Source organism: Notamacropus eugenii, chromosome 5 (genome assembly GCF_028372415.1).
Source record: "Notamacropus eugenii isolate mMacEug1 chromosome 5, mMacEug1.pri_v2, whole genome shotgun sequence".
NCBI classification, from domain to species: domain Eukaryota; kingdom Metazoa; phylum Chordata; class Mammalia; order Diprotodontia; family Macropodidae; genus Notamacropus; species Notamacropus eugenii.
In genome coordinates, this window is record NC_092876.1 from 142789736 (window position 1) to 142812637 (window position 22902).

Below are 22902 nucleotides of genomic sequence, written 5' to 3' on the forward strand. Positions count from 1 at the left end.
AAGTTGATTAATTTCTCACTTTTCATCAATTTGGTTGGTCTAAAGTCACAATCTAAAAATTTTTACTAATGGATCTGAAATTTCACGGACATGGGCATTCCCTCTGCATATTTCCTTTACTGATGAAGATCAAATCTTTTTTGAGTCATGGGTTTTTATGGACTAAAATATTACCATCTTGAAGCCTTTCCATTTTGGTGAAATGTTCAACAGTATGCCCTGCATTTCCTTCAAGAACTTGGGGTGACATGTATTTTGTTCTTAAGTATAATTTAATGAATTCTTCCAAATGTCCCTATTACTATTGAGGGCACCACCATCTTTCCTGGCTTGCAACTTAGGTGTCATCCTCTACCCTTCACTCTGACTCACCCCATATATAGGATCAGTTGCCAAGTCCTGTCAATATTTACCTCTGCAACACCTCCTGCAGAAGTCCCCTTCTCTCCTCTGACTTAACCATCAGCCCTTATCACCTCATGCCTGACTACTGCAATAACCCTCTGCCTCATCTCTATCCATTGCATTCCACCCTCCACCCAACTATCAAAGAGATCTTCCTAAAATTCAGGTCTACCATTTCACTCCATTGCTCAATAAATTCCAGCAGCTCATAATTATTTCTCCTGTATCAAAGATCAAACCCTGTTTAACTTTTAAAGTCCTTCACAACCTTGCCCTTTTCTACCTCTCCAAATCTTACACTTGACTCCCTTCTACAAGTTTTCTAATCCACTGCTACTGGCCTCCTTGCTGTCATGCTATTCCTCACACAAACAACTTTATCTCCCAATATCTCCCTAACTCCATGCATTTTCACTGACTGTCCTCCATATATGGAATGCTCTCTCCTCATTTCCATTTCCTGGCTTCTCTAGCACCCTTCTTGTTTCAGCTTAAATCCTACCTTCTGCAAAAAGGTCTTTTCCTATCCCTCTCAATGCTAGTGCCTTCCTTCTGAGATTGATTCCAACATATTCTGTATATATCTTACATGTACATATTTGTTTGCATGTTGTCTCCTCTGGTAGATTGTGAGCTCTTTGAAGGTAAGCCCTGGGGTCTTGCCTTTCTTTTTATGTCCACACTTAGCTTAGTGCCTGTCACATAGTAAGTGCTCAATAAATGCTTGCTGACTGAAGTTGTGATTACTGGCATGGGTGACTATATTAATTTTACATAAGTTTCAAAATACGTATGATGAATTATAGTACAATATTAGATGACTGTTGTTGCCTGACACCTGACATTTTCCAATGAAAACTGGATACCTTACTTACTGTGGTGCAGCAATGGGGTGTATGGTTGTTGTGCTTTGTCTTCAAAGAGGACCAAAATGACATCACCATTGTAAAGTGAAATTTCAGTGTGTCCATCTGTGGCTGATCAGATCAATATGAGCTCAGAATGCTCTATAGAAAGCACATCAAATTTGTCTTTTTTTCAACAATAATCTAGTACTGTTGGAATTTCGTCTGAATATTTGGTGTCATGTAACAACAGTCACCTGGGGAAGTTAGGTGGAACAGTAAATAGAGCACTAAACCTGGAGTCAGAAGACCTGAGTTCAAATCCAGACCCAGACACTTGCTATATGTGTGACCCTGGGCAAGTCACTTAATCCTGTTTGCCCAAGTTTTCTCAACTGCAAAATGAGCTGGAAAAGGAAATGGCAAATAATTTCAGTATCTCTGCTAAGAAAACCCCAAATAGGTCAAGAAGAGTCAGACATGACTGAAAAATGATTTAGCAACAACAGTCAGAGTTTATTGTGCTATAAAATTCAATTTATTTGTATTGAAACTTCTAGCTGATATAAACCTAATATGTGTGTGTGTTTTGTGTGTAATGGGGGTAATTAGGGGAACATCATCCATCTAGCTGGGTGGATAAAGCAGATGAACCTAGAGTAAAAAAGATATGAGTTCAAATGCTGCCTGAGATACTTAGTAGTTGTGTGATCATGGTCAAGTCACTTAACCTCTGCCTGTCTCAGTTTTCTTATCTGTAAAATGAGGACAAGATCTAAGGCTCAAATGAGATAGTCTATGTAATGTGCTCTGCAAACTAGATGAATGCTAGCTATTATTATCAATCTGATGTACTAGGACCCAGGGTACAGGTTCATGTTCCTTGAGTATCCACATCCTTGCTTCCCTCTCTTCCTTCCTTCTTCTATCTCCTAGTCCAGAAGATCAGGAGATGGTATTCTGGGAGTCATTACAGCAGATCAGAGAATTCCTCTTATTAGTCCCATTATGAATAACTAATTTCAATTAAATCCAAATCAACAAATATTAATTGACAATTTACTCACATCAGAGAATTTATATAAGCCAAGCTCTAAACGTGCTTTGTAATTGTGCAACTTGAAATTTAAGGTTTGTGATGTTTAGCAGTCCCTATGTGACTTCAAATGCCATCTACCAGAAAGGGGCTCTTTCTTCATTGGAAAAATTGTTTGTTTTTCTGCTTAACAGAGGGAAAGGGCATACTTTCTGAAAATTTTTTTTTCTTGGAGTTCAGAATTTAATAGTATGACACTGCTTGGAAGCTACCTGTTTGATAGGGAAGCTGGGAAATGTCAGTGCTTACAAATCTTCTGTGAAACCTATTCCTCTTCCATGGTCCATATGCAATAAAGAACATTATGAGATTTACAACCAGTGTAGAGTAAAACTGGATATTCGTCAAATAAAACATAGCACTAGGATACCAGACAACTTCAGTGAGAAAGGAAAACATTTCCTCTCAAATTCTTTTTTTTTTTTTTACATTTGCTGTCATTCTCTATGCATATTTACTGCAATCTGGATTGTACTAGATTCTACAATTGCCGCAGAGAAAATTTGGACATGCTCATAATGATGATATAGAGAACCAAAGGATCATAAAATGATATACTGTTCACTTACAAAAAAGGCTGAATAATCAGTGAAAAGGCTTCCTCCTGCACTAATCTGATTGTAGAAGGTGGACTTAAAGGCAATAATGTATGTTAATGGATGGAAGACACTGAGTTATTAATTGGAGAGAGGATTGCTGACTTGCAGTAAAGATTTGCAGACCTCAGCACCTTTCTACACCTTCTGGAAACTGCTTTATCTTGGCTCAGTTCCCAGATCTGACAAACATTTTTCATCTTAAGAGAAACATTTTACTAAAATGAGAAAAAAAACATAGTAATTCTGTAACCAGAATTGCTGCATGATTTTAGTACCTTAATATGACTTTTTGTTAAATTTAGTGTCATGAAAAAACTACAATGCTCTTAGTGCTGTTATGTACATTTTTGTTATAACTTGAATGAAATAAGGTTCTTGATGAACATATGTATCCTTTGTCAACAAAATATTCACCCCCTGAAGAATTTCCATAATAATCCATTTTAGAATATTTATAAGATGTATGTAAAAATATATACTTATGATGAGCTACATGAGTTTTTAAATTAACTTTATCTTAAGTGACTTAACATTGAGTTAACTTAATTTTTTCTTAAGTGACTTATTAAATTTTAAAATATTGTTCTAATAAGGGAAACAAAATATACAGACATCAAATTACTATCCTAAACTCCACTAACTAAAGGTTTTTACTTCAAAAAATGTATGGATATTTGAAACATGTTTATATACAGAATACAACTGGACCCTACTGATAGATTCAGTATTTGTTGCAGCTTAAGATGACCAAAAATTGTGAATTTGGTACTTTCCAATTTTTGCCATGCAATATGATTGTTTAGGTTAAACTACTGTCAACCAAATCTTTGTCATGTTTGACTCAACTCATATGTCAGTGGTAGACACTGGTGGCAATTAATAAGTTTGAAATGGCAAAGGATATATGTGTGGGTAGGTGTGTGTCTTTGAGATACTACTGTCATGTAAACACAGCTAGAATTTATAATTTCTTCTTGTTTTCAATTAAAGTTTATCCTCTGCAATGAAATCTTTCATGTTTGGATATAATACCTAAAGGACATAATTTAGTTCTATGTTTTTGAGTTATCAAAGTGTTTAAACCTGTATTTTTATGTTTATAAAAATTCTTTAGATGAATTTGTATAACAATTGTCTTTAAACTGATCACTGAGAAATGGAATTACTTGGCCAGAGAAACAAATTTAAAGACTCTGTATTGGCTGCAAAGGACCTTATAGATTATTTAAGTTTATTAAACCCTTAATATTTTACAGGTGAGGAAACAGACACATGCACCTGACTTCACATAGCTTTTGGTTCACCTAAAACAAAAAAAGTCGGTTCAGCTTCAAAATCTGGAACACTCTGCTTTCCTAATTATGTAATGGTAATTTAAATTGTACGCTGGTTCTCTGCATGACAATACAGAATAACACAAGTATTTTGTTATACAGGTGGGTTTGTAGCATGGATATGTGCTAACTGGGACCTTTCATACTGTTCTTGAGTCTGTGTTTCACGCTACAGGCCCCTCCAACCTCCAGGTATAACATGCAGCCTTCTAACACCTTCCCTAAAGAATTTCTGCCAGTGGCTCTTCCTTTTCAGTAATCATACTGTGACTGAGCCTTTCTTAAAGTTCTATTTCATAGACTTAAAGGATATTGAAGATTATCTGGTCTTACCCTCCATTTCATAGATGAAATGACTCAGGTTTAAGCTTTTCTTCCACGAATTTCAAGGGATCCAGCATTGGTTCCATAGCTTCTCCAGTGTCAGACAGCTGTTATTCACTCTTGAAAACTAGCCTCTTTTATGACAGAATCAGAGTTTTGGTTTGGCCCCTAATGCACCATCTGTTATACTGTCAGCATATGACTATTCTTAAAGGAATAGAAAAAGACAGCACAAGAGGGTGGCCTAGTGGAGTGACTGTGCCCCAAACAAGAAATGCCAGAAGACTTAATTGACCTTCAACCAAGGCCCAATAGTTATAAATTAAGAATTCTCCTGTGATTTTCACAAGAATAAGAAGCCTGCATACAATTCATTAAAGTAGATCAAACAATTATGCTCATTCTTATCCTGTGGGGGAAGTTTTTTGACTCTCAAAGACTAGAAGGTAAACTCCTAAGTTCCTTTGCATGTTCCTTCAGAAAAAAAAAAGAAAGTATTTTAGGAGGGCTTCAGATAAGATATAATAAGTTGATAAAGATCTGGGAAGAGAGTAGGGTATATCTTGCTCATAAGTGATTCTCCTTTACATGGTGCTTTTTTAAATAACATTCTTTCCAACTGAAGACCTTCATCACTTTGTGCTTCTGTCCAAGTCTGTTTTGAGCTCATACTCAATTGGTAATCTTGCTTTGACGATACTATTTTTGTGTCCCCCAAACATTATCTTGTCTCATTTTATAGTTTTCCTCTAAGCTTTGGGGGTCCTTTCTTTCAGGTCAAATCTTGTCCAATTTTACTCTTGGCGGCTAAAGAACACAATCTGTGTGCCTCTGATTATTTTCCAAGTCATCATTTTTCTAAGGTGGAAATGGTCTGGGAAATGCTTATGTGTTCCCACCAGAAGGAAGAGAATTGCCATGAAGCCTCTAAGCCCACTTAGGTCCAACTAGTTATGGTAGTATGATCAACACTGTAACAATATCTTTGCATGGTGTTCAGAGTGAGTGTTGGATTTGGAGTTAGAGGACCCACGGGCTGATGTATATCAGGTCCTTGTGATCTAAATTTAGAATCTTTGGAATTATGGAATCTCAGGATTCAAAAGGCAAATGGCTACATCTTTTCAGTCTGAAGGCATTTTGGACTACATTTTGCTATGATTAAATATCCTGTTTTGGAGCCTAGAAAGAAGAATTAAATGTTTCTTAAACTTCACTGCCTGACTTTTTACATAATTTGCCTAAAAGAGATCTGGTTATTAATTCAAGTCATCAATTATTTATGGGCCCAGGCATAATAATTAACATTTACCTAGTATTCTAAAATTTACAAAGTACTTTTCTTACAAAATTTTGAGAAGTGGGTAAGGCAAGTATTATCCCCATTTTGTAGGGAGGCAAGGAAAGCCCAAAGAGGTTTGACAGAATGTGAAAATGGGAAAAGTCAACTTGACTGATGGGTGAATAGCAGATTAATAAGAAATGAAAGTGTGGTATGTTTGGAAGAAGGACACAGGTGAGTAGGAATGTACATTCTGAGCAACGGGGACATATAATCTGTCCACAGGTACTGAGTCTGGAGATAGGAAGAAGGAGAATTAGGATAAAGGGGAAATTTTAGAGTTTGTAAACAAATTTCTTATTGTCTAAAGTTTAAAAATTTCCCCATTTTTGTTGTTGTTCAACTGTCCAAGAAAGCAAATTTGGCAGAAGTAAGGGTAAATAGGTTGGCTACTTTAATTTCAATTAATATCAGTAGGTTTGTAGTTTTCCCAATCTTGAGCTAACTTTCTGAAAAGAATAATTTGGTATGTCTTATTCATGTACCCGAGGACCATAAATTTAGAGACCTCAGTGGGAGATCTCATCTACTCCAATACCCCTATCTTACAGATAAGACAAAGGAGCCTTGGAAAAGTTGATTTCAATTCCTAATGTAATTCTCTTTCTACAATGTTTGCTTGTATGTAATCAGCAAGGATAAATCAGGCGTTCTAAAAGGTACTGCTTTTTTGCTGCAGAACAAGTCTGGGTAAACCTGAAAATCACTGAAACATCAAAATATGGCATTTCAATAGAACAAAAAACCCACCAGAAACCTGAAGAAAGAAGTCTAGATTTAGAATTAGAGACCTGAGTTCAAATGTTTCCTCTGCTTACTTCCTGTGTGACCTTAACTTTTCCCAACCTCAGTTTCCTCAACTGTATATAAGAGTACAATGCTATTGTTGGCTGGCAGAAATTCAGTGGAGAAAAAAATTGCATCTCTTGCATGGTGATTGATATGGACAAAACTGGCACCATGGGAAAGACTAGATGATTTTTCCCAGCCAATTACTTGACTTTTGAGCTCTTTATTAAGTGGAGGGTGTAATGCCCCAAGTTTCAGGGTTTTGTGCAGCTGTTTTCAGAGTTCTCTCTAGGGACCTGTAAATTCACAGTTCCTCCAAATGATACGATGAAAGGAAAGGTGTTTACTCTTCTCCTAGCCTGCACTCTGGTCTGGAAGCAACCACAAGTACTCTTTTCTTCCCTGGAAATGTGAGGAGGATTCCCTCTCCACAGCTGCCACCAGCTCTGCCACACCAGCACTCCTCTTCACCCCAAGTCTGCCACCCAGGAATGCTACCCAGATCAGCTGCTGAATTCCCCTATCATCTGTAGGCCAAGAGCTCCAGAAGCAACTGCTGCTCCTGCAGCTGGACCACTTTCCTCTCTCACCTAGGTGAGAGAGCTTTCCTACTGATCTTTGAAACTGTCTTTGGCATTTGTGGGCTGAGAAGTCTAGAAACCCCTACAGTTGTCAGTGATTCAGCACCCTGAGGCCTGCTCCAGTCCCATCTGTGCTGGTGTGGCCTACTCTCTGTGGGCTGTGCTCCACTCTCAGCCTGGTGCAATAGACCCTTCTTGTTGACTTTCCAGATCATCTTGGGCTGGAAATCTGTTTCACTCTGTCCTTTTGTGGCTTCTGCTCCTCTAGAATTTGTTTAGAGTCATTTTTTACAGGTAGTTTGAGGGGTTTGGGGGGATAGCTCAGACAGGTCACTGCTTCTACATTTGCCATCTTGGCTCCGTCTCAGATTATATGATTTTTTAAGGTGCCTTTGAGTTCTAAAGCCTATGACTTAGAGGAGTGGCATAGTGTAATGGAAAGGGTGGCGTACTTGGAATCAGGAGAGATCTGGGTTATAATCTTGCCTCTGTGACTTACTATCAGTGACATGGATAGATAAGTCATATAACTTCTCTCACTCTCAGTTTCCTCACTTGTAAAATGAGGATAATGGTGTTTACTTCTTAGAATTGTTATGAAAATCCCATGAGGTTTAAACAATACATACATATATACATATAGGTATACACATTCATATATTTGTATATATATGTGGGTGTACAAATATGTACATATATGCACATCTATTTCTTTACGAACCTTATGAGGACTTTTGTCAGCTGTTATCATGCCATGAAAAGTGCTGATTTGCAAACAGTACCACTAATTTTTACAAAAATGTCTCAAGTATTTGTAATTAATTTGATAATGACTTATTTCTAAAACATAGATTAGTTTTATTTATGCTATTGTACATAGAGATTATGTTCTTTTTATCTGTGATGCCAGGGAAGTTCATGACTTGAATTCATTCCTAAAGGAGTTGATTGAAATAGTACTATGGTCCACACTGGTAGAAATGGATGTGGTATTTCTTTCAGGAGGTTGGTCTTTAAAACTCAAGTCCCAATAAATACTATATATTTATATTACTGTTCCAATATTATTCTTTGTGGTTTAACCCTTGGTTTATATTTGTTCCTTATACAATTTTGACTTCCTATGGGAATTATTAAGTGCTTCATCATCCCTTTTTAATGCAATAAAGAATGGTCTGAATTCTCTTTCCTTCTCCTAGAATTATTGAACTATTTATTTATTTATGTTTCTCTGCATAAAGAGATGATGAGATAAAGAGCTCTTTTAAAGGTGGCAGTACTAAATGTGGATTAATTTTATAACCACAAATGAAATAGCTGACTATACATTTATTTTAATTGCTGCAAGGCTATTCCAGAACTCTCAGAGGAAGAGTAGTCATGCTATATAGTGCTATAAGGTTTCCTTTAAACATGGATAAAGCCATTTAGTCAAAGCAACTTCAATCATTTCTTTTGATTTTCTGCCACAAACATATATCACAGAACTATCGGGTGTGATTAACAGCATTTTGTCCATTAACCTAAAGTTATAGCACATACTTGTAAAATACTCCAAAGATGAGAGTAAATCTAAGGTTAAAAAAATGTAGACAACTGAAAATCAACACCAACTAGGGAGATGATAAAATTATAAAAAAAGACATTTTCAACAGGGTTTATGGCATATTTATCCTTTAATTTGGGCTAAACCTCTGAGCTAGAAATCAGGGGAAAATGTTCCATTCTAAAACAGTACTAACAATGTCCAGCATTTACTGAGTAGTTTAAATGTTCAAAGCACTTATAGCAGTCTACTTAATTTAATTAATTAAATAGACACAACTCAATCTTTTTTTAAAGTAGGTTTTTTAAAAAGGGAATCATGCCATTAATTTTAAGAGAAGGATAACATGTAACATTAAAAACATGATAAAAGAAAAAGGAGTGAAATCTAAAAACAAGCTGTTTTAATAATTATGTTAAGCTACATTGCCCCTGTTCTACCTGTTATATACATTCCTCTAAGATAAAAGAAAACATAAAATACAGGAAAAACTGGACTAAAATGTTATTGGGGCAACTTCTATGGGTGTGTATGTATATTAACAATATTTACTAAGCACCTACTCTGTTCCAGCATTGCATTAGTTTCTGGGGATACAAAGAAAAAGAACAAATACAAAGATTCTCAAGAAACCTGTATTCTATTGACAGAGGAAAGAAAATGTGCACAGAGACATAAAGTAAAACACATAGTATGTCAACAGGGAGAGGAGTGGGTACTAATGACTGGAAGGATCAAGATATGTCTCATGCAGAAGTTGGGACTTGAGATTATTAAAAGAATGTCTCCCTAACTTACCAACAGGTTTGAGGCTTGTTAATTACCCTCAACCTGGTTTAGTCCATTTGAAGAGATGATTTACTGGGGTGTGGCCATTGTGCATACTACAGTTTCTTGCAACCACATGTAAGAGTTGGGTGAATCAGATTGACAACAAAGGTAGATAAGCAGCCCTGAAAAGGGCTTGGCAAGCTCTTGAACACTCCATACACCCCACCGAGTGAAACAGTATAGAGAGGGAAGAGAAGAGGGCCCAGGACAAAATCACAGTTAGCAGGTATTATTTGGATGAAAATCCAGCAAGACAAACAAGAGAAGAAAAATAGGAAAACCAGGAGAGCTGAGACTTTAACGGAGATGTGCATTTCAAGAGGCAGAAATGAAAAATTAAAAAATTGAGGCATGGGGGATACTCTATACAAAGTCAAGGGAGGTGGGAGATGGAACAAGATGTAAAGAATAGAAAACAGGATCATCTCTGGCTGTACTATTAAAATGTGAGTTAAGTTAGATCAAGATGCATTTAATAAGTGCTTATCATGTGCCAAGCACTGTGCTAAAGGCTGGAAATACAAATAAGAAGACAGTGCCTGCCCTCAAGGAGCTTATATTCTAACAAGAAGAAGATAATACACTAAAGGGAATTCAAAAGCTGGTTGGGTTTTATGGGGGTGAAAGAAATGAAGGTACTTGACTGTGTGTGATAAGACCCTGGGCAAGTTTCCTAACTTCTGTAAAACAGACAAAATACCTATTTCGAAAGGTTGATGTGAGGACAAAATGAAAAGAACATAGGTAAAGCACTTTGAGAACCATATAGTGCTACACAAATGCTAGCTATTATTTCTACCATAGAATTCTAGAGAGTTTGAAAGATCCTTTGGGATCATCAGATGAAAGCCCTAAAACATTATTTTGTAATTACCACACTGTGGAAAGTGAAAATTCTAGTTCTTCCATTGTACATAGTAATAGCAACACTGTTCAATGACCAACCTTGCTAGATTTAGCTCTTCTTAGCAATGCAATTAATTATCTAAGACAGAGGTCTCCAAACTTATTTGGTCTACTGCCCACTTTAAAAAAAATTATTCAGTGTCCCACAAATCTACTTTTTAAAACCCTTTAACGTTTTATTGAAATTTGCATCATTTAAAAAAATATAAAATTTTTTTTAAAAAGATGCAACATACAAGAAAGCTATCCGGCCCTACAGGACAAAAGAGAAGACGGAGACAAGGGCAGGGAGGGAGGATAGAGGAGAGAGCAGATAGGTCACAGGGGCAATTAGAAAACTTGGGTCTGGGGGGGGGGGGGGAAAGGGGAGAAAATTTGTAACCCAAAATTGTGTGAAAATAAATGTTAAAAGTTTAATAAAAAAAAAAAGATGCAACATAAATTTAACAATTTATTATAAATTTGTGACTTTTTTCCTGCTTTGAAATTTTGATGACACAGTATGCATCATGTAACCATTACATTCTACATGCTTCCCTGCCAATACCTGCTTGCTAATATCTGCCAGTGAACTTGACCACTGATCATTATACCTTGCATTTTGTGTGTTTATTTGGAAAATAATGTAATTACTATGACTTTAACTCTGTTACACAACAGATAAAACATCTATGAATGGTTTTTCAAAATTTTCTTCTCTTCTTTCCATATGCTTCCACTGTCCCTTACCCAAGGTTACTGCTGATTCCCTGGATCATTCCAGTATCTTCCCAGGAATGGTACTGCCCATTTTGGGAACCTATGAGAGACAATCCAAGGGACTCATGATGGAAAATGCTGTCTACATTCAGAGAAAGAACTATGGAGTCTGAATACTATTTTCTCTCTCTCTTTGGTTTTTTTTCTTTCTTGTGGTTTTTGCTCTGATTCTTCTTTCACAACATGATTAATGCAGAAATATGTTTACTATGATTGTATATGTATGACCTATATCAGATGGCACGCCATCTTGTGGATGGGGGAGAGGAGGGACTGCTACACATGACTGGTGGTGATCTCAATAAATAAAAAAGAATCTTTCCTATTCTAGATAGAAAATTCATTTTGAGGGACATATGTCCCTCATGTCCCTTATGTAGTAGTTTGATGAATCGTGGATATGACTTGCCTTTGATGAAAGCTTACATGCAAATCTAAAGGAAACTTAGTGCCTTTATTTGCAAAACATCTACCTGTAATCCATATCTCCTAACGCACAAAAGTTGGTAAAAGTATTCTTAATGTTTTTTTCCTAAAGTCTTTCATTTATCTAACATTGTTTCATTTATAATAGAGACTTAAGAGTTTTTAAAGCACTTTCACATACATTGCTCATCTGATCCAACAAAAACCAGGAGGTAGGCTGGATATAGATTATTATCTGTAATTACAAATGAGGAAATTAAGGCCCAATATTGTACAATTAGCAAGTAATAGAGGTAGGATTCAAATCCAGGTCCAGTCCTCTTTTCAAAAACGATGGGATTGATCTCTTGACTCATAGTCTCTCCTTAAACTCTCACCACTTTAAAAAAATAATAATTTTATTAGGTAAAATTGAAAATTAGACCTTTTCTTCAAAAAAGCCTTACTTTCAATTATACAAGATTCCAAATAGAAGAAAATTATGACTAAATATTTTAGTAATATAATCAAGTTGAAAAGTAACAAAAGAGCCCACAAAAGGTGACCAATATGATCAATAAAACTAATCCGTTGTTTTGTAATTTATGTGGAATTCCCGATAAAACTTTCAGAGTTTGCCAATATCTCCTATGATTAAAGACAGTAAGCTAAAATGGGGTCTTCCATCTTTGCTTTATCATATAGGAGCAGTTACAGGAATGGAATTTTTCCATTAACCAAATAAATGGTTTCTATAAATCACTACATTAGTTGCTGAATTAAAGGCTATTTCTCTACCATGCAAATTAAACCACTGGAGCTGCCAAAAATTGATTTGTTCAGTTGATTTCTTTAACTGTGCCAAATTCACTCTTTTCAGCTTTTGCTCAAAATGAGAGTAGTTGATAGAATCATACCACTTATGCTCTATTTTACTTAGTTGCTTGTATGCTTTTATGTGTTGGACTGAGACTTGGTTGACAAAATATTTGAACCTTATCTTTCTCTGATTATTCCATGTATACCATTTTGGTTTATAACTTGTAGTAGGCTTTTGCAGAATCCTTGAAACATCCTAAGACCCCTTGGAGAGAACCTAAAGGCTCAAAGCAAGTAGTTGTTTTAAGGCCTCCTAATCATTCCTAAGAAGTTTTGGCAACTCTTAGGTCCCAACATTGGTTAGGACTATCTCATGGATGGTTCCTAATGGCTCTAGGTTTACCTAGAAGCATCCAGAGTATGCCTAATCTTCCAAAATCTCATCGAATATTCCCTAGAAAACTATAAGGAAACCTGGTTGGGGGCAAGTAGTGGCTCCTCAGAAAAAATTATAATAGTACCAGAGTAATTTAGGTCACAATGCCTATATAAGAATATGGCTTAACTTGGTTTTTTTTGTAAAAATAATTCCAGATACCTACATTTGTGCAGATATGACCACCTGAATGATCATTCACTTAATGCCAGTGACACCGATTTGCTATTACATAACCATTTTGCATAAAAACTTAAGAGTTCATGTAACACTGAAGTATTACGTTAAAGTAAAAATCATATGCATAAGAAAATTCAAGTCTTGGTTAAGATCTGGGTTTGAAATGCAAGTGATCTGCACATAGTAAGTGCTTAATAACACTTTTTCATTTACCCTTTCTTTTCATAACGACTCAGCAATGAAAATTCTTTTAAAAGTTTAGGGCCATCATTTAGGCTGAAAATTTTGGGGAAACTATTTTTATGTACACAGTAATGAAAAAGAATATAAGCTTTAAAGAATTTCACATCAATCAGATGTGCTTTTGAAATGTGATCCTACCTTTTGGAAGTACCTTTCTTTTTCCTCAGCTTCCTGAGCCTTTCTGTTTTTTTCAAGGAGCTGCTGAATTTCTAAACAAAACAGTCAAATTCAGAATATATTATTCTGAAATGGCCATGAAAAATAACAATGATTTACATATGAAAAAGAAACAGCATGTGAATTAAGAGAAGGATAAACAATGATATTAGTGATACACTGTACTGGGCCCTGGAATTTTATAAACTCAAATTTTATTTTTTAATTGTAGAACAAACATAATATCCATAGCTTCAACAAACCTCAAATGAATCCAAAAGACAAGTAGGCTTGACTCCAGAGATCTAGAAAACTTCTGAAAAAAAATACTCCAACTTTTTGGTTTCTGGGGTTTTATTGAGAAAACTGGCAGCAATCTCTTGAATAGAGGAAATGCTAGGCCTTGAACCAAATACTGACACATTCAAGGTTCACAACCTTCCCCCCACCTCTCTCCACTGTTTGCTACTCAGATAAGCGAGCCTACTAAGAGATTTAAAATACAAATTATGAGAGCTGATACTTACTGTAATCCTCAGTGTTGAAACTTCTTTCTGCAAAAGATAAAGGGAACAAATTAATCATTTTTAAAATAATCAGTTGGAAAGAGACTCAGAATCTTAAGTGCTAAGCATCTCAGGGTCCCCTAACAACCATAACAGGTCCATTTACTTTACAGTGACACTGTCAGCGACCTCCAGCTACAAAAAACCCAGGATTGGGTCCCAGCTATCCTCAACTTGCTTTATCACTTGGCCTTCTTGCCTTAACTTCCCCAGGGAGTTTGTTTGTGATAAAAACAGTACACCTCATGACTCTTTCCTATAAAGCAACAGAGGGTGTTTGCTTTTTTTTTCAGCATGTTCTAACTGGCAGTGAAAACTGAAGTCTGAAGACCTGTGGGGTGGAAACCACTGGACGCATGGCTGACCCTTCCTCTTCCCAGAATTCGGCCAGATTTTGAGATATGCTTTAATCTCGTAGTAAGAAATATGCTACAGGAAGCTGCCGATTTAATAACAGGCTCCAAAGGTATTCCTGAAAGATACAGGGGTGCAGGACTACTACTGGATAGGTTTTGGAGATCGAGGCATTAGCCACCTCCTGCCACTACTCACCAGCCACGGTGGGCCCAGTGGCTCGGGCTACGGGCAATCTCTGCTCGGTGCTGCTGGACACTAACCGAGACTCAGGATGTGGATTCATGGTCGCCGACACCCAGAACTGTTTGGCCAAAGCCACATCCTTCTCTGAGGAGCCGGTAAACACCAACAGCCCAGGGTGTACACTTCCAAGGGGCCCTTCTGAGCCAGTCCTTCTGCCCCAGCGTCCTGTCTCCATGGCAACTCGGGACGCTTCTTCCTACACAAACGCGAGATGCCCAGTCTCCCAGCGTGACCTGCGGCCCGCCCCTACCTTGGTCCCACCCATTGTAACGGGCAGAGCTGGGGGCAGCCTGGGATCCAGCTACCCAGGGCCTCCTCGGGGGGGCACACCGCCAGCCTGCGGGGGTGGGGGCGGTCCGGGCAGCATTTGTAACGGTTCTACACTCCCAGCACCGAGGCACCCCAGGAGAGTGAGCGTGTGGAGACTCGGGACACCTGCTCCCGAGGGTGGGGCCAGGGTATCCGGCTGTTAAGAGTAAGCACACCTTAACAGAGGGAGATTAGCGCGGCTGCAGGTCTGGTCTGGTCTGAACAGTTATGGATTTAAAATACAGCTCTCATCAACTTCTTCAGAACAAATTTATTTTGGGCAATTAATATGCCTGATTGGAATCTAATATTTGATCATCAATTTAGGGTATAGCAGCTATGAATGATTTACCAAGAGAGAAAATACCCAGTATTGAGCATAGCTAAAAGTAAAGATTGTGTATAGCTCTGATATTGATAATTATAGTGTGTGCCTATTAATTGTTACAGGGGAACTATTTCTTGATATTCAGTAAATAAGAACAGCTAATTTCTTTATTAACTTTATTCAGAAATGTTTTGTATTTTGACATTAAATCTATAGTAACATTACTGTAGCAGTTATTGTGACATTAACATATAGCAATAATTCTACCATCTATTGGCATGCTGGCTTTCATATACAATTTTGTAAAGGAAGTTTGTTCAGTCTGATATACACAAATCATATATGTCATGATCGTGTTAAGGAAACATCTTATTCATCAGGAAGAGCCTAGGAAAATGTCTTCAATTTCTCAAAATGGGTCTTTCATGAAAGCTTGTACATTTAAAAACAAAATGAAACCTTTTAGGCTAAGCTACTGAAATTACCCACTTACTTTATCTTCTATAGTTCCTTGACCAATTCTATTATGAATATTTTGTGGGGGAAAGGTGCTGCTTTTGTACACTGTTTCTTCTTTTGTGTACACTGTTTCTTCTTTTGTCTCCAAAACACATTTACACATCTGGATTGGATGAATTACAAATCTGTTTACTTGGCTGTGTGGTTAGTGATTGGTACAACTACTAGCAATCAGCTAACTACACTGCCTAGTAACTAGACTCAATTTCTCCCCTCAATACTAAAGTCTAAAAGAGGGTACCTTCATATTAAATTTATGAAGACGAGTACGTTTGTTTCTGATTAAATTTTTCAAGTCCTTGTAGGTCATCTATTGGCTGAATTGACTAATAGTCTGCTAGAAAACTCTGAAAATATGCCAGTTCCACACATGCTGCAAATATGTTTAACAGTTTATCTTCAAGCAGGTTCAAAGGTAATGGAGTTCTCTTCTACCTTTATCATTAAGTTCCCCCGCCTCAATCTATTTTATATTTTAGCTAAACGAGGCAGATCCTGTGGTTTTTACTCTTACACAAACGGCACGAAGTTAGTTCCGTCTCATACATTCTCAGAATTTAACCTCAATTTAGTTTACTTTGGCAGGTTGCCAAACTGTCCCTCTCAATATTCAGCGTGCATCCCGCTGGATAAATCCCAATAAATCCCATCTAGCACCATCTTCTCCTCAAGCGACTCAAAGCAGGTGCAGGAAAGCTAGCGCTTGGGAAGGGATGGCCACGGCGGCCGTCTCCACCGTCGTGCCCGGCCAAGAGAACCCACTTACTCCTTCCTCTCAGGCGTTCGGCAGCCGGTGATGCTGTGCCTTGTTTTGATGGCAGTGGAGTTAGTGATTGCAGGCAGTAGAATACAATCAGCTAACTACACTGCCTACAAACCGAGCACTGGACGCGCCGCTGCTGGCTGGGCTGCCCCGGGAGGGCTTCCACTGGAGGTCTGTCGGTCAGTCAGTGTCCCCCTTCGGCCTCGCGCGAGCCGCTCTCTCCCGGCCTGACTCGAGGCCCGAGGTTCGTCGGGGCGGCCCCTTCCCCAGACGGCCCCGGGCTACACTGGCCTCGGGCCCGGCCAGGGCCGGCCCTTTGTATACACCTTGTAGTCATGGACACCCGGGCACAGTCGGAGGAGGGGAGGGCGTGGGTCCCAGGACCCAGCCCCGAACCCCCACCCCCACCCCCGCGTCCCACAAGACCGGCGCGGCCCGTTTCCAGGGACGACCTCGACCAAGTGGCCGCCGGCCCGTTGGCCTAGCCAGGCCCCCCACTCCCCGCTCCTCCCACAGGCTTCCAGGCCGGCTCCCCTCTGCCCTGCCCCCCCCCCCCCCCCCCGGCTCCTCCTCAGGCCCGGCCCCCGTTCCCTCTCAGGCTCCCGGCCTCTACCCTCCCCTAGCTCCTCCTCAGGTTCTCCGTCCCCCGCCCAGGGCCCTGCTCCCCTCGAGCCTGACCCTCCTCCTCCCGGGCTCCCGGCTCCCCTCTGTCCTCCTTTAGTCTCTGCCCCCTCCCCCTGTGTACACCTTTCCCTCCTCTGGCCTCCACAGCTCTGCCTCTCTCCCTCGGCCCTTTCCCCTCTCTCCTCTCTTCCTTTCTCTCCCAAGAGTCTCTCCTTCTCCTCGGGGGGTCCGTTTTTCCTACTTTCCTCAGCTCCCCTCCAACCCTTCTCCCCAGTGCAGTCCCAGCCGCTCCCCTCAGCTGCCGGCTACGGCTCGAGGGCACGGCTTCGTAGTCCAACCGCCATTCGAACCTGGCGCGCGACGGGGGCGGGGCAGGCACGCGCTGGAGTGGGGGGCGGGGCGAGGCCAGCGGAGGGGGCGGGGCGGGGGCGGGGCGCCCAGAGGCATTAAAAGCAATGGGGTGGGGGGGAGGGGCAGCGCGCTCCACAGGGCACTGGGAGGGAAGTGGCGCCGCGGGGGCGGGGGAGCTCCGAGCCCGTCTGGGGGAATCCCAGCTGTTCTCGCGTCTCCTTTCACACCCCTCCCCCAACTGTCCCGACACCGCTCCAGAGGCCAGGGTTCCCCCCTCCCTCCTGGAAATGAAGCCCTGAGGCTCCTCCAGCCCCCCAGCTCAGGGACCTAGTTTTCCAGGTACCTCCAGATGGGGTGGATGTCCTCAGGTTTCCCTGCGGGGGACAGGCCTGGGAACGACTGACCCGGAGACGGGGACAAACGGGGCCTTTTCTCACCAGGAGGCTTGCCCCACGGAAAGATCCCCTGCGTCTCCCGGCCAGAGGACTTGGCTTCAGTTAGGATAGGAGGCCAGGCCGGGAGGAGGAGGAATGCTGGCCCCGGAGATCACAGGATCTGGAGCTGGGAGGGAGGGACCTAGTGGTTCTGTCAGGAGCCTGGATGGAAAGCCTGCCCCTCATTTTACACCCGGGGAAACGGAGGACCGGGGAGCCGAGCGTGACTTAGGCGGCCTCCCGGCAGCGTGCGGCCGAGCGCAGCCGGCGTCTTCAGAGGCAGGCGGCCTCGTGGTCTCCGCCCCCCTCCCTCTCTAGATCAGGAAGCAGCCCTGGGATATTGTGACCCGCTTCCGACCGAGGGAGCCACGGAATGGAACCTGAGCCCCGGGTTCTCGGGCTCTCTCTCACTAGTGCCGTGGGGGCGCCTGGCTTCCTCGGGGCTCCCGGTGTGGTTCTAATGAGTCCAGAGGCACAGGTTTGGAAACCCAAGGTCCTCTGTAGTCGATCGGTATTGGTTAATCAATAAGTATCGAGTCCTCACGTAGTGGTTAACACGGGGGGAGGGGGGCGTGAGTGTACCGGCCAAGGCCATCAAATAAATCCCAAGCTGCCCCATCCCGGCTGTGTGTCCTGTGGGAGGCCGTGTGTCCTCGGGGCTGGAAAGGCCTCACCCGGACGGGTGGAGTCCGGAGTCTTAGAGGATGGAGAAGGCAGGGGCAGGTAATAGGAGAGGGCATTCTAGGGGCGAGGAGGAACGGCCACATGTGTGTGTACCCACACGCACATACGTGTGCACGCGCGCGTGCACACATACACAGATATAAAGAGCGTGTGTGTGTCCTGCCCAGAGTTCTCCTTCCAGAGAGTAGCAGAGGCCCCGGGCGCACTAGTCAGAGCGCCGGCTTTGGGCTTGGTGTGAAATCCCTCCTCAGACGCCTCGAGACCCTGTGCCAAACTCACTGCACCTCTTTGGGCTTAGCTCCTCAGCGTCCAACGTCCCTTCCCGGCTAGAAATCCAGGGTGCTGGGTTGTGGTGTGTGTATCCCCTGCGTCTGTGCGATGGGCATGCTGAAGAAACGTTGTGTGTGGAGTTATGGGGTGGAGGGTTTTCTGTGTGAATGACAAAAGTCCCTACCAATCACCCTTCCTTCACTCCTGGAACCTAGAAAGGGAATGCAACCTGGGACTCAAACTTTGGGGAGGTGGAACTCCACTGCCTGTCATGTTAGTGTCCCCCAGGGACACTTGTTTTGGAGCACCCCCCCCCCCCAAATAAAACCTTATAGCCACAGACTGCATCTGGAACTTTCAGGGAGCTAAATGGAAGAAAAAATGAGTGGCTCAGAGTAAACATAATTATTACCATGACTAGGTGAACAATTCCAACCTTAAGTGTAGAAGTCATTAATAAGTTAAGTAGCTTCATATTTGTATGAAGAACCCATATTTCTGCCCAAGTGAGACTTCATTTTGAAAATAAAACCTTCCATCTACAAATCTGTATCAAAGTCATTTGAAGAGACTCCACCGAGAAAGATGAAATATGAAATATACATAGAAAAATAAATGAATAGTGCGTAGAAAACCCTAAGACAGTCGTTCCTAGTTTAAACCAATCATTTAGCAAGTGTAAAATACCAACAACACGCTACATGCTTTACTAAAATCTGTTAGCTGCAACCTTTGTAATATACAGATAAATGCCCAGCTACGCTTCCGAAGAGCCAACTTTTCCATTTTCTACTTTTTTATATACATTTCGTTGTCAAAAAACTTTTACCCAAGAAAAAAAAATCTGCAAACTGCTGAATCACTTAGCACATAACTGTCAGAAACAATTATATTACCCTTACATGGTTAGTCATTTTTAAAGTTAACTATAATTTTTGATAGCATTTCTTAATTAGTATTAATAAGGTTAATGGATAGGTCTTGGATATCTTACCAGCATTGGATAGCTGCCAGCAGCTATCCATAACACTCTTGCAGGCAGATGCCTTGATAAAGCATATGTACGTATGCATGTAAACTTTTCTTCCAAACAAAGGTGATTTTAAAAATCAATTTAAAAAGTCATCATAGTGCACAGACATATTAAAATAATTAAAAAGCTGGATAGTTTATATAGCATGCATAATTACTGGAAGACAAAATAACCACAAAAACGTATGTGACTTAGCTCCCAGAAAAATTAATGCTTGTTCTAGGGTGACCGTTGGTTTGGCCTACAGTTACTACAGAAACTGAGGGCTTGTTCCCTTTCTAGTTCGTGCCTAGGCATGCCTGGGGACCAGGGAGCCCTATAATTTAATCTAAGTAAGAATGCTTGTAGTGTTTTAGATGACCAAACAGAATAGTGCAATTTGTTTTGGACATCACCAGGAAAGCACTTTTTTTTTTTTTAATGAAACTGTCTGGGTGGGTTAGTTTAGAAAGGGGCGGGGTGGGGGTCTCGAAGGTTTGGGTTGAAAATGAGAGAAGGCAAGAAGACGTAAGAAAGCATATCTATCTTTAGTGTCAATAAATTGTGTTTAGCCCAGTTTTTCTGTTCTGAAATCAGAGACCGTGATGATATGGGGATTTTTCAATAGATTTACAAAATTCTTGTCATTCCTCAACCGAAAGGAGTGACACGTCAAAGTTGTTTTTCTTATTCTGCGTAGCTTTGGAGGGTATTTTGGATTCACCCTTTTGTAAGGTTAATGGTGGGTGGGGGGAAGAGTTAAAGATCTTTCCCATCCGTTAATAGGCCTCAGACACCTTTTGTAAATTTCTAAGGGGGCACAGATAGGTCACAAGGGTCATGCCCTTCAGCCCTGAAAAGAGCATATATATATATATATATATATATATATATATATATATATATATATATATATATATATATATATATATATCTATATATATATATAATATACACACACACATATATATATACACACATATATGTATGTATGTGTATATATATCTATATATAGATATATATAGATATATATATAGATATAGATATATGTTGGTGTTTCTCTCTCTGGTAATGATATATGTATTGTCTATACAGACAGTTGGAAGCCCTGTCTATTGGACTTGCTTTTGTAATTCCTCTTTGTATTTTCTCTGAAGTTCAGGATGCTGACTTTCTCCCCTGAAGTAAGTGAATGATGTATGTACTTGATTAAAGGAGATTGTTGACGCCTCAAAAGTTGCTTTCCTTTTAGAAAAGCAGATCTAAGAACCTGTACAGCAGGCCCTCCTGTGTTTGCCAGGGTTCCTGTTGATACACCTTTGGAGTAAGAAGGGAAGAATTAGACTGATTACAAGTTATTAGATGGTGCAGTTTCTTTTTAGGTCTGCTGAATTTTAAGAAAAAAATTGGAATACATAGTTTCTCTTAGGGAACTTAAAATCTCCAAAATTTTGTTTCTCATGTATATATAATAAATGCCATGTTTTTCTTAGGTATGAATGATCATTAGAATTCATGATGTTGCATATAGGAATTTCCTTCTGCCACAAACAAATTGAAGTCAACATTAGTACCTTTTTAAGAGCTAAAAATCAATGAATCTGCCTAATTATGAAAAGCTGTTCTTTCTAACTGAAATGGAATGCCAAGTTTTATAACTACATCCTTTTAGTTTCCATTTCATTTCTCTCATTGAAGTGCCCTAGATTCTTAAATTAGTCTCTTATTTAAAATATTTAGTTAATCAATACTACTGCTTTCAATCCCAAACAGTTTAGTGAACTTACCTTTTAAATAAGTCAAAGATAACCTAACAAAATAGGAAAACCAAGGTATTTAAGGCTGAAAACAACTTATTTAAGGATTTCATAACAAAACTTTTTGAGTGCCTTTTACAGGGTTGGTTGAAGAGGTACAGGATACAATCCTTGCCCTGAAGGGCTTTATAATCTTGTTAGGGGGACAGAATATATATATATATATATGTATATATATATGTGTATATATATATATACACATATATATATACATATATATATATATATATATATATACACATATATGACAAATAAGAATGTATGGTAGCAGATGGTGATTGCCAGGTGAGTGGTTCAGGCCATAAAATTCTTGCATGTTTTTTATTGATATAGTACCTGGCTCAGAGTTCTCTTTGCCATCCCATCATCCTCTGTGATGTCAGCGTACATGCTGATATACCATTCTAATACTCTGAGATCACATACTCTTGATGTATCTACTCCAGCCACTCATAAGCATGACTGTACCTTGGAGCTTGTCATAACTTATAACTATTATTCAGCCTCCAAGATCTCCAACGTTGACATTTTCCTCTCTGATGCCATCATTATACCTATCCTGCTTCCTTCTAATTCATCTTATTTTTCATCTTCATCCACCAGTCCCTTTCTTGGTTCATTTGTCCTTCCAGGTACCCTAGACCACATTATAAACCATTTCAATAAATGCTTCACCAGCACTTGAGAATTCTTTGTCCTTTTGTCCTTCTACCATACCTGCATTGCCATTTCTTAACCCTTGGCAAATTCCCCTGTCCTCTTGCTCTGTTTCTCTGTTTTCCAAGTGCCAAAAGTTGATGAAGAAAAATCACAAAACCTGTCTAATTGCCTCCACTACAAATTTATGCTGTCTAACATCAGCTGGACCCTCACTGTTGTTTAGCAATCCTTATAGTTTAGTTGACTTCCTATCCCATTCCTCTGATCCTAGTTGATACCCTCCTCCATTATCTATAGCAGATGTTCCATACTTTTTTTCAGTCAGTATTCCCATTCTTAACTCTGATTTTTTGTAGATAGCTTTGACTT

General features: G+C 39.9%; 2 protein-coding genes across 2 annotated transcripts in view; one reads left to right on the forward strand and one right to left on the reverse strand.

The window, feature by feature from the left end:
- HOATZ (HOATZ cilia and flagella associated protein) overlaps window positions 1–16052 on the reverse strand; it is a 45861-nt gene extending 29809 nt beyond the window's left edge. Inside the window, exons 1-3 of the mRNA XM_072611157.1 lie at window positions 14715–16052; window positions 14124–14150; window positions 13579–13649 (exon numbers count right to left, since the gene is read on the reverse strand). Coding sequence (XP_072467258.1) covers window positions 13579–13649; window positions 14124–14150; window positions 14715–14937 — 321 coding nt within the window. The 5' untranslated portion in view covers window positions 14938–16052. The remainder of the gene's footprint in view (window positions 1–13578; window positions 13650–14123; window positions 14151–14714) is intronic.
- A 1758-nt stretch (window positions 16053–17810) lies between these two features.
- BTG4 (BTG anti-proliferation factor 4) overlaps window positions 17811–22902 on the forward strand; it is a 78722-nt gene continuing 73630 nt past the window's right edge. The window contains exon 1 of the mRNA XM_072611151.1: window positions 17811–18568. The gene's annotated coding sequence lies outside the window, so the exon portion shown is untranslated. The remainder of the gene's footprint in view (window positions 18569–22902) is intronic.